At 51.0% G+C, this 18,510-nt stretch overlaps 1 protein-coding gene and 1 non-coding gene across 2 annotated transcripts; one reads left to right on the top strand and one right to left on the bottom strand.

Moving 5' to 3' along the window:
• Positions 1-2,331: 2,331 nt before the first annotated feature.
• Positions 2,332-2,424, bottom strand: TRNAI-UAU. Its single transcript is given in 2 exon segments — positions 2,332-2,367; positions 2,387-2,424. It is a non-coding gene; the product is annotated as a tRNA-Ile (tRNA).
• Positions 2,425-4,886: 2,462 nt separating this feature from the next.
• On the top strand, positions 4,887-12,652 carry PLEKHG2 (pleckstrin homology domain containing, family G (with RhoGef domain) member 2). The gene is made up of 17 exons (XM_006901087.1): positions 4,887-5,132; positions 5,210-5,310; positions 5,938-6,004; positions 6,107-6,153; positions 6,304-6,454; positions 6,999-7,136; positions 7,332-7,532; positions 7,963-8,055; positions 8,139-8,225; positions 8,757-8,790; positions 8,885-8,986; positions 9,459-9,475; positions 9,676-9,852; positions 9,972-10,827; positions 10,908-11,710; positions 11,861-11,891; positions 11,943-12,652. Exons 2-17 carry the CDS (start codon positions 5,255-5,257, stop codon positions 12,650-12,652), a joined length of 3,570 nt encoding a protein of 1,189 aa, XP_006901149.1. The 5' UTR covers positions 4,887-5,132; positions 5,210-5,254.
• Positions 12,653-18,510: the final 5,858 nt, after the last annotated feature.

Raw genomic sequence — 18,510 nt, forward strand, 5'->3', positions numbered from 1 at the left:
CCACAACTCTGCTTAACAGAGAACTCTGGCAGTTTGACTCCACCAGCTGCTCCAAAGGAGAAAAGTCATCAATCTCCTCCCATGCGATTTACAGCTTCTGAAAATCCACAGAAGGCTCATCACTTCACATCACAGATGAGCTGGTTCTGACTTGAAGGCACATAACAGCAACTTTATTTAACACTGCAATCTCAAAACAACGATGAGATATCATCAGCAATAATAACAAAGTTCAACAAGCCAGCAAACAAAAACTGGTGGCGAGGTTGTGGAGAGATCTCTTATTCACTGCTGGTGGGAATTGAAGGTGGTCAGGTGCATTCTCAAAAAATTGGAAATAGACATACCATTTGACCCATCAATTTTACTACCAGAAATATACCCTAAAGAAACCAGTCATGATGCAAACAGATCCATCTGTTAAAATGCATTAAACACCTGTGTTTATTGCTGCATTATTCACAATAGCAAAGAGATGGAAATAACCTAAGTTCCCATCAACAAATGAATGGATAGAAAAACTATGGCACATTATGCAGCCTTGAAAAAGAAAGAACTCATAAAACATTATACAACATGGAGGAGCCTGGAGAACATTATACTGAGTGAAATATCTCAGTCACAAAAGGGCAACTACTACATAACACTTATAAAATAGGATCAACATACGTGTTTGGGGACAGAATGGAAAAGAGTGGATGGAAAAGAATGGAAATGAACTCCCTCACAACCTTTTACCCAACCCTACTTTTTCCATGACATCAAAATAATCATCACCAAAATAAGCAGTTCTGGTAGTATAACAGGCTGCTAGCTGAAAGAAAAGGATGGAGGTTTGAACCCTCCAGCTGCTTTACCAGAAAAGATGGAAGGTCTCCTACCAGAAAGAATTACAGCCAGTGGGCCCCACCAGCAGTAGGTTTGGATTTTAAATGTATAGAATAGCACTGAGAGTAAAAACATTCATCTGTGAAAGATCTAGTGTGAAAAACAGTGTATCGGGGTTGGTAAATAAACCAGTATAAAATTAAAAAAAAAAAATAGATGGGGAAACCCCAAAAACATTCAGCTGCTACCAAAACGTCAGTTGGAATCGACAAGCTAGGCCTTGGAACAAAAGATGAAGCGGTAGCTTTACAGCTTCCGAAACACTCTGTGTGGCTCTACTCTACTCTAACAGGGTTCCTGTAACTCAAAATTGACTCCATGGCAGTGGGGAGCACAATGAAAATCTCAAGGCCTTCCCGACCAGCATAGCAAAGCGTATAAATGAATGCTCAATATTTGTTGAATAAAGTAAATAGATGAAGAAATTGATAGGAGGAAAAGACAAAAAGGAGTTAGAAATTCCAAACCGAGATGGACGAAAAGTTACACGGCCTAGAAAGCTTCTAAAATCGCGTGTGTAAACACTGTCGAATCAGATCCAACTGATCCAATCTGATCTCCCGTAGGAGGAGATTGCCCCTCCTTCTCCAGGGGAGCGTCTGGTGGATTCAAATTTCTAAAAATTTTAAACTGAAATTCTCAGTCCCAGTTAATGCCTAGGTGAATCTCTTAAAACGCAGTATCACCACCTGGTGGTCACGATTAAAAACGGCACCTTTAATACAAATCACTTAAATTACTGGTAATACAGTAGTTAAGAATTTGGCTGTTAACTGAAAGTCTGTGGTTCAAACCCACCATCACCTAAGGACAGGACAAGTCTGATTAGGTAAGGATTACAGACTTGAAAACTACAACCCTGTCTGTCCTATAAAGTCACTACGAATCTGAATGAAATTGAGGGGGATAAGTGTTTTTTTGGTTTTTTAATTATCTTTGCATCTGAGTTCTTTGGCTTAGTCTGTAAAGAGTTGCTCTGCTAACTCAAAAGCTGGTGGTTCAAATCCAAATCCACTACCAAATCCAAGCTCCGCAGGAGAAAAATTGGTAATCTCTCCGAGCGATTTTCCACCTCCAAAAACCCGGTGGAGGGTTTATTTATGAAATGGTTCTAACTCGTGGCAAGGAGCTGCAACTACAATCCCAGAGGCGCACGGTTCGAATCCACCAGATGCTCTGCCGGGGAAGGAGGGGCAATCTCCTCCTGTACCAGTCAGATCTGATTTGACGGTACACGCACACAAAAATAAAATAAAAATTAAAAAAAAAAGAAATGGTTCTAACTCGACGGCAACGAATTTTTTGTTTTCACAACCTAATACCGCTTAGAATCTGGAGTCTTTCTAGGCTGAAAATTCCAAAGCCTGAAATATTTAATACTTTATATAATGTAAATGTCTCCGTTGATTTACCAATTTATTATAAAGTAAGAGAAAATTAAGGTGCTCCAGGTGAGGATCGAACTCACAACCTCGGCATCGCTCCGCTTGCACTGCCATATAAGTACCGCGCGCTAACCGATTGCGCCACTGGAGCTTCGGCCGCAACCTCTCGCAGCAGGGTCCTTCAGTTGTTCATGGCCACGTGACCATTCAGAACAGCTCCGCCCTAAACCTTATATGCAAATAAAATTCTTTTGACTAACCAATAAAAGAAACCATAGGACCAATTCCGGATTCTCACGCTCAAAGGCCCAAGCTGTAAAAGGGAACAGCCCGCGAAGCGGCTGGAATGCAAGGGCGTGACCCGACTGAGACCCACCTCTTCATGAATATTCATAAAGACAGGGAGGTGGGGTCTTAACCCCTTGCAGGCAGGCCTGCCGGAAGGCGGCCACTCCCCCCGCGGGCGGGAACAGGATATGAGACCAGGCGGCAGGGGGGAGGGGAAGCCCCGGACGACCGCCCCCCTCCCCACAGCTGGTGCCAGACTCTCCCGCCCCAGTTGTGGCGCCGCTTGTCGCTGCCGGATTCCGGGTCCACCACCTCGGAGTCTGAAGGACCCAGAGTCACGGATCCTTGAGCCTGGGATTTCTGTACCACCTCCTGAGAGACCCCAAAGCCCAGGTCCCCGCACCTAGGCTAGAGAACCCCAGATATCCCGGTCCCCAGCGCCCCCTCCCGGAGGAGTCGGGTGTCCGAGATGTCAGCCCCGCGGGACCCTGGAGGCCAAGCCTTCTGCACCCTCGTTTGAAGAAGTCAGGACCCTGGACCGCGAGTTTCCCTCAAGAGTTCCTAAAAATCCTGACTCAGGAGTCCCTGACTGGACGAACTCGCCCCGGGCAGGCTGTCTTCGACCACAGCGCCCTTCACTTCAAGGGGACCCAGGAATTCAGGATCCCTGCGCTCCCCCCCGGAGGAGGTCTAAGCTCCTGCTCGTACAGTCGGGAAACTCAGAAATTCCCTACGGCCCTACTTAGAAGATCCAGGAATTTGGGTCCCTAGCGCCCCATCTGAAGGACCAAGACATCGGCCCCGCCGAACTGCTGAGTTCCGACAGCCCCGAGATTCCGGAAGCCGCAGGGCAGGAGTCTCGGCTCGGCGGGAAGCTCCTTAGGGTCGACTAGGAGCTGGGCGGCCTCGGGCCGGGGCTGGAGCTCCTGCGAGGTGAGGGGGAGGCGAGGGGCCTGGGCGACTGGGGGAGGGGGCGGCGCCGCGGCCGCTGAACAATGAGGGGGCGTGCCGGCGGGGCTCCTCCGGCGGGAGCAGGGTCTGGAGGGGCGCGGGGAAGCGGACGGATCGTGAGACCAGCTCGAGGAGGGCGACGGTCAAGGGCTCGGGGACAGCGCCCCTGCACACAGTCCGGGGGGGAGGGAGCCGTCTGTCTGCTGGACCCTGGCATCCGGTCCCCTAGCCTCCTCTGCTGTCCCTTGGGATCCCGCCCACGTCTTTTCCCAGCCCTCCCCCTCCCCTCCGCCCGAACCCAAACATTCCCAGGGTCCACAGGTCTCCTGCGGCTCAGCCGGTGGCGCTGCTGCGAACTCCTGGTTCTCTTCCCTCGCTCTGGACTTTTCCATTTCTCTGCTTGCTATCTGAGTGAATCTTCTCCCAGGGCGCGCTCCCCGGATTTAGGTCCCCAGTCCTCAATCCGTGAAGTTTGGGTAGCGGGGAGGCCCCTGGGGTTCCAGTAGCCAAGAAGAGGGTTTTTCCTGCAGTCCTCCGTGTTGAAAGCACCCAGCCATGCCCGAGGGAGCCCACGGACTGTCCAAACCCAGCCCCAGCCTTGGGTGTGGCCGCACAGGTGAAGCTTAGGAGGGGCCTGATGGCGAGGGGTCACGCTGGGTGGGGTGGAGCCTGCCCGGCATTTATGCCTTCATTCGATACCCCGGGCACCGCTGCCTCTGTGACAGCTATGCTGGCGGTAGAGGGTGGCCGAGACAGTCACAGCCCAGCCCATACCGAGTTACCAAGTGTGATGGGGATCTAGAGGGAGAACCCGGTGTTGAATGGTCAGGACTATGAGGGGGAAAGGTCTGGAGGGCAGTGAGATACTAGAAGAGATCAGGGGGAGGAGAAGGGCATCTGAATTTCGAGTTGAAAGATTAAGAGGAACAGGTCAGCCAAGGCAAATAAGGAAGTTATTCCCAGAAATGAGAAAAGGCTACTTTTTTAGGTTGCTGAGGTTGACAAGAGCAGGCTGAAAGGTCTGTAATGGCTACTGGGTTCAGGACCCTGCGACTCTGAGGAGTTTGGACTTTACCCTGAAGACATGACAGAGTTTTACCTATGGGAGTGACAGGGTCAGTGCAGCAATTTCATAAAGATCAGCCGTGGCTAACACATGGAAGTGGATTAGACTGGAAGACCACAGATGCTGGTAATCTAGGGAGATAGTTGGTTAGCGACAGGTGGGAGAGGACAGGACTGGACCAAGGCAAGGGGCCCCCCCGGGAAAATGTTCACCAGGATGTGAACTGTGGGCCTGAGTGCATGAAGGAGGCGGGTGGTTGGGAGACCTCTGACCTCCTGCCCTGTACCCCTATAGTCCCTGACATGGCCTCCCCCAGAGGTTCTGGGAGCGCCACATCCCTAAGCACAGTGGGCTCTGAGGGGGATCCTGCCCCAGGACCTGCTCCATCCTGCTCAGCGTCCAGGCCAGAACCTCTTCCAGAGCCCCCCATCTGCCTCCATCTGTCCCGCGTGGAGACCCCGGGCTCAGCAAAACCCTCACGACTGGAGCGTGTGGCCCGAGAGATAGTAGAAACTGAGCGGGCCTATGTCCGAGACCTCCGCAGCATCGTGGAGGTGAGTGTGACACACATCGAGGGTATGTGGGGACTGGGCCAGTCAGATGGCCCTTGTAACTCAGGTCACCTCCACAGGACTACCTGAGCCCTCTGCTGGAGTGCAGTGCCCTGGGGCTGAGCATGGAGCAGGTGGGCACAATGTTTGCCAACATCGAGGACATCTACCAGTTCAGCAGGTCAGGGCGGGTGACGTGGTGCCCATACTGTCCCATCCAAGGGGTATTTGGGGTGTGACACCAGCCGGCAAAGTGGCAAGGGAGTGGGGCAGGAGGGTCCCTGGTGACTCTGGGACTTGATGAGCCCAGGAATCCTTTGAGGCCTGAGGGCTGTCAGTGTGAGGACTCAGGGACCTGCTCGTCCTGCTTAGCTCCCTACTTTCCTCATGTTCCCTGGCCCAGGAAACCCCCTCTGTCTTAGGTCACTGTGGTGAAGAAAAGGATGGGGGTCTTGGCAGAACCTTCTGCTTATTGAGGGTTGAAAGTTGTGACAGGATCTGAGTCTCAGGCAAGATCTTTGGATTGTGAGGCCCTGTCTTGGGCTGTGACGTTGCACCCCTAGGCTTTCTGCCAGTCCAGAGGGCTGTGACAGTATTCCAGATGTCCAAGGACAAAGTCTGAGAAGTTGCCATCTTTTACATAGTGATGACAGGAAATGACCCCCTCCCCCTCCATGAGGAGGTCTGGCAGGCACTAGGCCCCTCATCTTGCTGGTCTGTTGCCCTGTTGGCCTCCAGGAGCCCACCCATGCGAGGTGGGTGGGAGAGGTCAAGTGACAGGGTCCCTCACCCTCACCTCCTTCTCCAGTGAGCTCCTAGAGGACTTGGAAGGCAGCAGCAGTGCAGGGGGTATTGCAGAGTGCTTCGTGCAGAGGGTGAGTAGGGATGAGGGGATGCCCCATCCAAATGGGGCAGCTGAGGGAGGAGCCATAGGGATCCAGAGTTCAGGGTCTCCCTGATTTCCATGTCACCCACAGAGCGAGGATTTTGACATCTACACGCTGTACTGCATGAACTACCCAAGGTGAGGGGTGAGAATTCCCCCACTGGGCCCCCAAGCTGACATGTCCCTCCTACTATTGCTCCTGACTGGTCCAGAACCCTGGCCACCCCCATATCCCACTCAGCCCTGCCCTCCCTTCCTCCTTCTCTTTGCCCTGTGCTATGTCCTCAGCTCCTTGGCCCTGCTTCGGGAGCTGGCCCTGTCCCCACCGATGGCCCTGTGGCTACAGGAACGCCAGGCCCAACTGCGCCACTCGCTGCCTCTGCAGAGCTTCCTCCTGAAACCCGTGCAGCGCATCCTCAAGTATCACCTACTGTTGCAGGTCAGCGGTGCGGCCCAGGGACTGTCCGTGGGCGGGTGGGCCTGGCCCAGTTGACCACTTGAGTGCTTGTGGTGCGGGCCCCCACCGTGCCCTGGGCAGACCCCAGGTACATACATGGCCTGGGGACAACCTCGACTTCTGATGCCTGAATGAACATATGGAGAGGTGCCTGTCGCTGCTGGCAGTGGGAGCTGGCACCAGCTGATTCTACTTCCTGTCTGCCTCTGTGGGTCTCTCTTCACCTGTTTCTCTTTCAATCTCTGTGTGTGTGTCTCTCAATCTCTCTGTTTTTATCTCTCTTTGTGTCTCTACTTTTCTCTATCTCTCTTTACTTCTGTGTGTCTTTTATCATTACATTTCTCTCCATCTCTGTTTCTCTCTCCATTTCTCTATGTCTCTGTCCATCTCTGAACCTCTCTCCACTTCACTCTTTATGTCTCTCTCTCTCCGTGTCTGTAATGCTCTGTGTATTTCTCTTACCTCCATCTTTACATGGCTTTGCCTTTTATCACTGTCATTTTCTCATTCTCCTCTCTCTTGCTAGGAGCTTGGCAAGCACTGGGCAGAAGGCCCAGGCACGGGGAGCCGTGAGACAGTGGAGGAGGCCATTGTGTCCATGACAGCAGTTGCCTGGTACATCAACGACATGAAGCGGAAGCAGGAGCATGCCGCACGCCTCCAGGTAGCCTCTGGGTGGGCTGGGCTGGCTGGCTGGTGTGGAATGAGCAAGGGGACATCGTAGGGGTGGGTTTCTTGAGAGACAGCCACTGATGGTGGGCTCAGACGAGGCACCTCTGTACTGAACCCCTTGTCTTGGTATGTGTGCCACCGCCTGTGTGTGTCTCTATGCCTGGTGCACCTGGTGGGCTCCTGGCAGGAAGTGCAGCGGCACCTGTGTGGCTGGACTGGCCCGGAGCTCAGCGCTTTCGGGGAACTGGTGCTGGAGGGGGCATTCAGGGGCGGTGGAGGCGGTGGCCCCCGGCTGCGAGGGGGTGAGCGGCTGCTCTTCCTGTTCTCACGGATGCTGCTTGTGACCAAGCGCCGGGGGCCAGAGTACACCTACAAGGGCCACATCTTTGTGAGTATGGGGCTGGCTGGGCTGGCCTGGGCTGGGGTAGGGGGGACACATCTCCCCAGTGTGTTCTGTCTTTCTGTGCCTGAACACTTCAAGGGGGGCACATTCAAGGGGACCCAGGCCTACGTGGAGGAACATCTTGGTCCCAAAGGGTCACATTCTCTCTTTATCTTGAGGACTTAATAGGGAAGGGTGAGGTCTGTCAAGATTGCAGGATAAGGGGAGAGAAAGGAGCCCCACTAGGGGAACAAACATTGTAAAGGATCCATATGAGGAGAGCAGGGGCCATGAGGGCGAGCAGTGCCCTACCTGAGTTGTAGTCAGCAAAAAAAAGGGGCCTCCACCTCATGACGATGTGAGGCCCAGAGACTCCTGTGAAGGCTGCTCTGTGACTCAGCTCTCCGAACTTCCCTCCCTTTCCCTCCACCTCCAGTGCTGCAACCTGAGTGTTAGCGAGAACCCTCGTGACCCTCTCGGGTTCAAGGTGTCAGATCTGACCATTCCCAAGCACAGGCACCTATTCCAGGTGAGCACACGGTAGGGCTGGGTGGACAGGGCTCCCCTGGTCCCCTCCTCTGCTTCCTGACTCCACCTGCCCCACCGCCACAGGCCAAGAACCAGGAAGAGAAGAGGTTGTGGATTCATTGTCTCCAGCGCCTCTTCTTTGAGAATCACCCAGCTTCCATTCCTGCCAAGGTAGGACTCTTGCCACCACTGGGGCCCCTCAGCTGGAGACCCTTCCCTGGAATACAAGAGGGCCTTCTAGAATGAACCTGATACTTCAGAGTGCCGGTGCAGCATCTGGCTGCCAGCATTTTTTTTTTTTTTTAATTTTTTTTGGGGGGGGGAGGTATGTGTACCGTCAAATCGGATCTGACTGGTATAGGAGGAGATTGCCCCTCCTTTTCCTTGTGGATTCAAACTGCATACCTTTGGGATTACAGTGCAACTTCTTGCCACTAGGCCATCAGAGCTCTCGTGGCTGCCAGAATTTGACCCCCAGCTCCACAAAGTCTCTGCTTTGTGACCTTAGCCAAGTAGCTTCACCTCTTTGGGCTCTGGACCTGTTTTCTCACCTGGTAGAATGATAGACCTGTTCATTGGTTGGGTAAAGAGCACTGGCTGTATTCACAGCACCTGGGAATGAGACTCAGGCCTGCTGTCTTTAGATCACTCCTGTGGGTGCTCAGAGACTGACCCCTCAGCTGTGATTCTTGTCTCTTTCAGGCAAAGCAAGTTCTCCTTGAGAACAGTCTACACTGTGAGTTGGGGGTCTTGGTTTGGGAGGATGTGGAAGGACGCGAGATTCACCTCCAGAAACAGTTACACTGTTGATCCTAATTGTCTCTCCATAGGCGCTCCCAAAAGTAAATCCATCCCAGAACTTCTGACACCTCCACTTGGGTCTCCCAGACTTCGAAACACTAGAAGCTTCACTCCTGGAAAGAGAAATACAGGTAAATGGGATGGGATCTCAAATCTTGGCTTATAATTCACTTTTCCCCCTAGGTAGGACTCAGCACCTTCCTCCCTTGGATTCCCTAAGGATTCAAGCCTCCAATGCCCCCAAGTCCCCAGGACCTGGAGGCAGCCTCATAACAGGGTCCTGACCCCTTCTCCCACAGCTTTATCCTCAGGACCGCCAACAGCCCACCACGGCTGCAGACAGTCTGGTGAGTACCCACCACTGCAGAAGTAAACCTAGGGCTGGGACTGGATCTGGGCCCAAAGCCCTCACTCGAGAAGGGGTGAGGGGCCCTTTTCTGGTGTTCCCAACAGCTGGCCAATCACTGCCTGCCTCAGCCCAGCCAGTGTCTTTCCCCCAGTGGAATGCCTAGGTGGGGGTTGGGGGGGGGGCAACTCATCAAGTATGAGGAACAGCTGTTCTTTCCTACTTATCATTTTCACTTTTTATTTCTCCATTCTCAGCTAAGCCCAGATTTAAGGTAAGAAATGATGGGACCTGGGGATCTAGGATCCTGGGTCTGATGGAGTAAAGGACTAGCAAGGGCTTGAATTCTAAATCTCAGGTTTAAAGAAGAAAGTGGCTCCTTTCATCTGAGGGAGGTGGATACGGGGCTGGGTCTGCTGGAGGTGGGAAGGATGGATACTCTCTGTTCTTGCCCTCATCCCATTCTCCTCACAGCACAATGACAGCGAGGGGGAGCTGTACCCTCCCTCAGAGTCTAAGCCACCAGTTCCAGTTCCTGAACCCTCTGAGGACCTGGAGGATGCCAACCCCCCCACGCTGGACCCATCTGGAACCTCAATCACTGAGGAGATCCTGGAGCTTCTGAACCAGAGGGGCCTCCAGGACCCTGGGGTGAGCTCTGGGGTTCCTGCATTGCCCACTGGAGACTCTGGGCTTGGGCAGGCATTGACCAGGAGCCAGAAGGGCCACTCACCCTGATACTTTGGCTTCTTCCTCAGTGCCCACAACAGCCGTCCGCCTTTGACATCCCCCAGTTCCCTGGAGACTCCCCAGTGCCAGCTGACAATGACACCCTGGGATTCCAGGCCTTGCCCAGCCATGACTCTTCTGAGGAGGAGGAAGAGCTAGAAGTGGATGAACGAGAGCCTTCCCCACTTCATGTCTTGGAGGGGCTGGAGAGCTCTAGTGGGCCTGAGATTCCTCACATTCCCAGCCTTCCTGAAATTCCTGAAGTTCCCCACATTCCCAGTCTCTCTGAGATTTCCAGTGTGTTTGAAATGCCTGGCCTTCCAGCCATAACCACCAGCTCTGAGGGGGCCTGTCTTTCCAGCATCCCCACACTTCCCTGTAGCTCCTGGCTCCAGGGTCCCCTACAGGAGTCAGAGGACCCCCTGGCCACCAGGAGAGAACTCTTCTCAGGAAGCAGTAAACTGAGTGACCCCTCCTCAGGGAGCCAGGCAGGGTGGGAGGAAGAAGAAGGGGTTCCATTTGCAGAGTTCACACCCAAGGATGCCACTCAAGATCAGGAATTCCCAGATGAGCTGAAGCCCCGCTCCTGTCCCCAAGTCCAGAGCACCTGGCAGGCCTTGGAGCAGGGCCAGCTGGCCCAGCCAGGTTTCCCAGAGCCACTGCTCATCCTGGAAGACTCTGATCTGGCTGCAGGTAGTAGGAGTGGGAAAGGGGGACCTCCAAGTACAGAGAGAGCAGCTTCCCGCGTGCGCGAGCTGGCCCGGCTCTACAGCGAGCGGATCCAGCAGATGCAGCGGGCTGAGACCCGAGCATCCACCAATGCACCTCGCCGCCGGCCCCGTGTTCTGGCTCAGCCCCACCCAGCCCCCAGTCTGCCCCAGGAGCAAGCTGAGCCAGGTGAGGGTTTGGGCAGGTGGTTGGCAGAAGGGGCCCATGCTGGGGTATTAGCCCTGACTCAGTTCTTTGTTTGGTTTCAGAGCCTTTGCCTGCATTTGGACACATGCTGGTGTGTGACCTGCCCTTCACATTCATCTGCGCTCAGGAACCTGTCCCCCTGGGCCCTGCTGCCCATGTTCAAGTGGCCAAACCTCTGTACAGACAAGGAACCTGCCTAGAGGATGCTCAGCATCTAAATGTCTCCAGTTTGCCTGAGCAAGACCCTTTGGGCAGCCTGGGTACTGCCCCATTGCCTGAGCAGAAGGGCCTCCAGGCTGGTCAATTTCTAGCCACCATACTGCCAATACAGAAAGATTCCGCAAACATCCGAGTTCCAGCGTCTCCTGATCAACAACGCCACCTGGAAGTCCAAGTTCGAGCCCCTATTCCTTTGCCTGAGCCAAGAGACCACCTGGATATGCAGGCTCCATCCACCACCTTTCTTCCTGAACAAGGGCACTGTGTAGACCTCCAAGTTCCAGACCCCCCAGCTTTGCCCAAACAAGGATGCTGCTGTGCCATCATGGATCCAACCACAATGCCCATGCAAGGAGTCCACCTAGATGACCAGAGCCACCCTAACACCTCACTAACTAACCAAGGAGGCTCCAGGGACCTTGAGGACTTGGCTGCCGGCCAGGTCCAAGCCATCAGTCCTTTGCTTAGGCCTGGGAGTGACCACAACAATCAGATTCCAGCCAGCACCTCATTGTCCTTGCATTGTAATCTCTCAAACACCCTAGTGCCACATACCACTCCAGTACCTGTCGTTAGAGGCCACCTGGACCACCAGATCCCAGCCAGGACCCCATCGCCTACACCACAAAATGTTCTAGATACTCAGGTGCTGGATCCCATGCCACAGTCTACACACACAGCCCACCTGGATCACCAGAACCTGGCCAGCACATCATCTGCAGCAGAAGACCTGCCAGACACTCAGGTGCTGGGTGCTATGCCTCAGTCTACACACGGAGACAACCTGGACCCCCAGATCCCAGTCAACACTCCATCGCCTGTTCCTCATGACTTCCCAGACATTCCTTTTCCTGCTGCCAAACCTCGACCTCAGCAACAAGTCCTAAGTGACATCAAGGTGCAAACCCTGAGGCCTTTGTCCAAACCAGGGGACCCCTCAGATAGCCAGAGCCCAGCTGCTGCCCCTCTGCTTAAGGAACAAAGCCTTGCTGACACCCAGATTCTCAAACTTCCACCTTTGTTAGAACAAAGCAGCTTCATGGACCTCTGTGTTCCAGCTGCCACCCCTGTGTCTGAGCTGAGGGACTCGCAAGACATTCTGCGCCTGTCACCAACCCAGGTTGAGAGCACTATGGTTTTGTCCAAGCCAGGAAGCCATCCAGTCTCCCATGTTACTAGGTCAGATGCTCCAGACTCTACACCAACCCAGAGCCCCCCACTGCATACCCATCAACTCCTAGGCCGCAGTGCAGTTGCCCTGTCCAGGTACCTGGCAGCCTCCTACATTAGTCAAAGCCTGGCACGGCGGCAGGGGCCAGGAGGAGAGGGACTCCCAGCCTCCAGGGGCCCCTGGTCTTCCTCTGCCCCCACCTCACGGGCACCTTCACCACCACCCCAGCCCCTGCCCACTCCTGCCAGGCGATTCAGCTATGCCACCACGGTCAACATCCATGTGGGAGGTGGAGGGCGGCTGCGGCCAGCCAAGGCCCAGGTCAGGTTGAACCATCCTGCACTCCTGGCCCCCACTCAAAAATCTGTGGGTCTTCAAAGGGCTCAGGGAGCTCCTAATGCTCCCTTCCACTTGTGACCCAGGATGTCGAGCATCCCAAAAAGCAAGACTTCTATCAGAAACCTAAAAGCCCCATTTACAAATCTAAACATGAAGCACAAGCCTAACACTTGCTGCAGCTTTCCAACGCCTGTGATCTGACAAATGGCTCTTACTAGTTACAGTCAATGGGGTGGGGAAGTGATGTCATTAATATTTTGTTAATATGGAAATTATATGTTTTTTACCATTCTGGAAGCAGTGTGGGATAACAGAAAACATACTTGCAAAGTTGGATGTAGTACAAACCAGTGGTTCTGAAAATTTGATGAATCTCAACCCCCTTTAGCAGAATTACTGCAAACTAACCTACAAGTCTGTATATGATTTCATGTGGGTTACAGACCTTTTGGTGTCTTTGAACCCAAAGTTAAGTCTTGTTCCATACAGTCCCTAGAGATTTCATTCCTGTCATGAATCCATCCAGGTTACCCACTTCTTGCATCTGTCTAGGCATCAGTTCTGTGTCTGCCCATCTCCCAATTCTGCCCATCTTGTTTATCCCACTTTCTCTACTTTCTAGTTCCACTTATCCTGGCCATTCCATTCCTGCCTTCTGGGGTTTATCCCAGGCAAATCTATCAAGTGGCTTCATTTAGCTCCTGGTACTCCAAAGCTTCAGGTAGCCCCTTGCTAACAACAAGACTCCTTAAGCTTGGAGTTCTTAGGAAAAGTCTGTCCCACAGCTGTCTCAGTTCCCTGCAACTACTCCCCACCCCGTTCTTCATGAATATCTCAATTCTTGTGCTCACCCACACACATCAGATCCCTTCACACCCTCTTTCTAGTTTGGGACCTACAATGCCTCAATGTGCTTTTTCCCTACTTCTGAAAAATTCAGGTCATGGGCATAAAGGGCTTTTTCTATTAGGATCCTCCTATCTCTTCCCAGCAGTGGCACCACCAGTGTATAATTTAAGCCATTTCATTGGCAAAAGTATGAGAGCTTCCCCAAATACTTAACCTTTTGTGTTTTACTACAACCCCAAAATGCCCACTGCTGTCAAGTTGATTCCAATTCTAGACCTTACAGGGCAGAGTACAACTGCCGCATAGGGTTTCCAAGGCTGAAACATTGAGAGACTTCCCCCCCCCCCCCAGGAACAGCTGGTGGACACTTTGCCACCAGGCTTTGTGCTTTAGCATTTTATTTCATCTTCCCTGGAGTCGTGTGGGAAATGGAGCAATGGCCAAAAGGGCACCTTCTGTCACCTGACCCTTGTCTTTCCCACGTACTTTAGTATGTGACCTCCCTCTTGGAGACGTTCTTGTTGTAAAGCAAGGGCAGCAGTACCTGCTCCAGGATCACGGTCAAGGCTCAGTGGGAAAAGCCTTACTTCTAGAAGCAGCCCCAAAAGCACTTGCTATCCCCAGATCCAGGCCCAGCCAGCTGAATATGAACACCCAGGACAGGGATCTTTCTAGTCAACAGTTAATAAGCAACAGCAAAAATGGCAGAGAATTCCTTTTAACTGAGAACTGACTTTCCAGTCACTGTGAGCTGATTTCACTTTTGATCCAACAACCCTGAAAGGCAAGTGAGTGTGGTTTTTAATCTCCATTTGAGAGATGAGGGCATTGAGACAGCGAATGGTTATGCCAAGTCACACAATGAGGTTAGAACCAGGATTTAGACTCAGCCTGGCTAGAGGCCATGCCATAAGGATGTTGACAGAAGCAGGAACACTTACCTCCAGCCATTGAGGCTTCCAGGTTAGTGGGCTAAAGTGCTTCATGTGATACTGATAATTGGCTGAATAACTGATACAAAACCTGGCTGAGAAAATGTTAGCTCCAGTAACTACCGTAGTCACCACTAACATTAATTCAGTGCAGACTCAAGTGCTTCAGATAAGATCACCACTGAGTCAGAGCTGATTAGGTAACAACACCTGCCCTTAACTTACAGAAAATACACTGCACACCAGGGTCTGGGTATCACAGCTGCTGAGCCAGCCACTCTAAAGCCTCAGTCAGGACACTGAAATTGGCCTTCACTTCCTCTGTCTCAGCCACCCCCAACTGTACATTCCCACTAAATAAAAAACCCCAGCCTGCCAGGGCTCCCAATGGTCCCAGAATTCTCGGTATTTGAGGAGGTGGTAGAAAAGGGATCTTCTATTCCAAGGCCTGAAGTGGGCGAAGTGGAGTCCCTTGCCTTCTCCAGTGGCGTGTCAGCTGTGCTATGAAAAACTAAGGGCTCCTTGGAGTCCTTCAGATAACCATGGGTGTCAGGCCTGCTTCAGCCTCCTCCCTGGTCTCTCCTTTTGAATGCCAGTCCTGGATGCAAATCCGGTTCCCAGTCCTTTTTTATTTGTGTATGTGTGTACTGCCAAATCGGATCTGACTAGTAGAGGAAGAAATTGCTTCTTCTCCAGCACAGCACCTGGTGGACTCGAACCTTGTACGTCTGGGACTGCAGTGCAGCTTCTTGCCACTAGGCCACCAGAGCTCCAAATCCATCCTTGCTGCGGCATCCCCACTCTGGCTCAATCTTCACAGGTATGGCTTAAATGGGGAGCCCTGGCAGCACAGTGATCAAAACATTGCATAAGAGGTGTTGCTTCTATTGTCAGGGGACACCCCCACCCCAGTGCATGAACTGGAACGGTGAGCAAAGAGTGCCACCCACGCCTGCACACATGCCCCTGCTCCTCAAGGAAGGAAAGTTCTCTCGGTTGATGAGTTTTCCTCCAATCCTGATGCCACTTTCCTCCTCATAAAGCCCAGCCTCTGAATGTTCTGTTCTGCATATAGATTGTAAAGATTTGGAGACAGTATGCATCCTTGATACACTAATTTCTTGATTTTGAATTATAGTTTCTCCATCCAAGAAATATGCAGTGTATATGCCAGCAGGTGCTGTAGAGGGACCACTCCAAAATGAATGGGGTGAGAAGAGAGCGGGGAGCAGAGAAGCTTTGTGAGCTCTCTAGTCTTTAGGGAGAGGAGGTCAGGGGACAGATAGCAACGATGGGGACAGCGAGGCCCCTGGAAGTTCCATTTTCTCCACACAATATCAACCTTCCTAATGGAGGCTGAACTCCAGCAAGGCATGATTGAAGGTGTATCAGCCTGCCATTGCCACAGTAATGCTGTGTAACAAAATCCAAGTACAGTCAAGTGGATTTCAGATCCATGTGCATCAGGGAAGGACTCGATAATTGGGTTTTTTTTCTATAGATGAGCAGGTCTTCTGACTGAGGTGCCTCTGGGTTAACAGGGACATATCCGTTAGCAACCGAGACTGCTAAACATTTGCACTAAGGATGACAGAAGAAGAATTTATGCCTCTGAGTTGTGGTGCCAGAGGAGACTGAATATCCCACAGACTGCTAAAAGTACAAACCGATATTCCGAGAAAGGGTGTGCCCAGCCAAGTTCTCCTTGGAGGCAAGGATGATGAAGCTTTGTCTTTCATACTTTGGACATATAACTAGGCGAGGCTATTCCTTGGAAAGGGATATGATGCTTGGAAAAATAGAGGATCGTGAAGGAGATTAAGACGCCCAATGAGATAGATTGACACTGTGACTTCAGCAATGGGCTCTAGTGTCTCAGAGACTATAAAGATGTCATAGGGTAGGGCTGGTTTCAGGATGGCTGTTCTTCGGGTCATTATGGGTCATACTCAACTTGAAGGTACCTAATGCCAACAGGCACAGCTGATAAACCACTCCAAATTTCAGTTGTCTATAATAACAAACAGTCTTTTTCACATTTATCATGTGAAAACTCACTTCTCGAATTCTTCAGCACTACTCTGGTGGTCCATGAGGGGCTTGTGCTATTAACCCAAAGACTGTGCTCTGAAGATTCAGATACAGCAGCAACTCCAAGGGAGAAAGATGGGCAATTTCTAGCCTTCAAAAACCCACTGGAGGGGCAGCGATGAGACATCTTCATCTATGCAGCAGCGAGTTGAGTCAAGTTGACCCCTTGAAGCCCTGAGGTCTACATTTTTGCTCGTTGAATCTGGGTTGAACTCAGGGACAAGTTTATAACCAACTCTAAAATGGTTTACCTTGTGGATATTTGCTGTTCATGTAATAAATGAACGTTTCAACTGGAAAAAAAAAAGTGTTGCTTCTCTACAGACGCACAGCAATGGAAACCCTACAGTAGTTCCACCCTGTCCCACAGGGTCACACGTGTGAGTCAACACTACAGAAGAAAGCTGGTGGGTGGTACCATTACCATCCTTTAGGCTAACACCTCATTAGCCACAGTTCAAATTCTAGCTCCAATGTAAAACTTGGTTGAGGTACAGATCCCATTATCTTGCCCCTAGGCCTGACATGGGGATGCTGCTACCATCAACCTCACAGGGATGGGGAGGAGTGTTCAACAGTGCTTAACCCTGTATCTAGCTGGTCTTCATCATCCTCATCTATTTAGTTTCAGGGAGCTCTGGTGGCTTAGTGGTCAAGAATTGTGCTAACATAAGGGTACACGGCTTCAATCTACAAGCTGTTCCATGGGAGAAAGTTGGGCCATCTCTGAAAACCTGCCAGAGGGTCAGTTCCGATGACAGTACGCAACAGTCTCTACATATACTAGCACTGTCCACTGGATGGTGGAATGTGGCTCAGCATGATTTAAAATTAAGAACTATGTTGCATGAAAGTTGTATACCTAGTCTCCATACCCATTTAATTTCCATACCTTTCCTAAGCAAATAATTCAAGAATTCAAACTATACGAAGAATGGCATCAGGGTTGGCTTAAGACTCAACAGTAAACTATGTTATGCACAATAACACATCTACACAGAACAGAAGACTTGGGAGGACTTCAGCCTTCAATACAGATTATACTTCTACATAAAGAAAATGGAAATCCTTCACAATTGAATTTAAAGGCAACATCATAACCAATTAAGATTGAAGCTGTGAATGATTTAATTTTATTTAGACCTGTTCATGATACCACTGAAGCAGCCTTCAAGAAATCATTTGCACTGGGCATATCTGCTTTAAAGTGCCAAAGAGCAAAGACATGTTTCAAGTGTTCGAGCTAAGCCCTGGAATTTTCAATTACTTCACCAGCCATGTGGAAGGTTAAGACACAACAGATGCATCTGAATTGCAATACTGGCAGAGTACAGAGTACTGAATATAACATGGACTGCCAAAGTAAGTAAATGTGTCTTGGAGAAGCGGGATAGTACGAATTAAAGACCAACAAAACCACAAGAAAAACTGGCCAGATTTTTAAAGGGCTCACAGTAGGAAAAAGTGGAACTCACCCAAGACACTGGTCCTCAGTTACCCTTCAAGCCTGAACTGAAATTGCTCCCATAACTATCAGTCCAATAATCAGTTCAACAGGCCCACAAGATTATCAGTTAACAGCAAGGAAGGAACTTCTTAAAATAACCATATGAAGAACAAAAACCAGCATTCTCCCAGGGGTAAATCTCAGTAAACAATAATTACAAAGGTCCATGGAAAAAAATTCAGGGTGAAAGTGTAAAAAGAGAACACTATGGGGACTACTATCAGCAATCAATGTGATGAAACCAGGGGAGTTCTGGTGGCCTAGTGGCAAGAAGCTGCAACTACAATCCTAGAAGTGCACGGTTCGAATCCACCAGATGCTCTTCCGGGGAAAGGGGTAATCTCCCCCTGTACCAGTCAGATCTGATTTGATGGTACACGCACACAAAAAATAATAAAATAAAATTAAAAAAAAAAAGTGATGAAACCAAATGTGCATCGATTGAGGAATTAAAAAAATCAATTTGGTTCAAGTTTTTTAAAGAATAGGGGTGAAGACTGGAGAGATCATGACCAAATCGCAGTTCTTTTGCAAAATTGTAAAGGTCCTTTCTTCAA

The sequence above is a fragment of the Elephantulus edwardii genome, unplaced genomic scaffold (assembly GCF_000299155.1).
Source record: "Elephantulus edwardii isolate Elephantulus edwardi_28Jun2011 unplaced genomic scaffold, EleEdw1.0 scaffold00308, whole genome shotgun sequence".
NCBI lineage: Eukaryota > Metazoa > Chordata > Mammalia > Macroscelidea > Macroscelididae > Elephantulus > Elephantulus edwardii.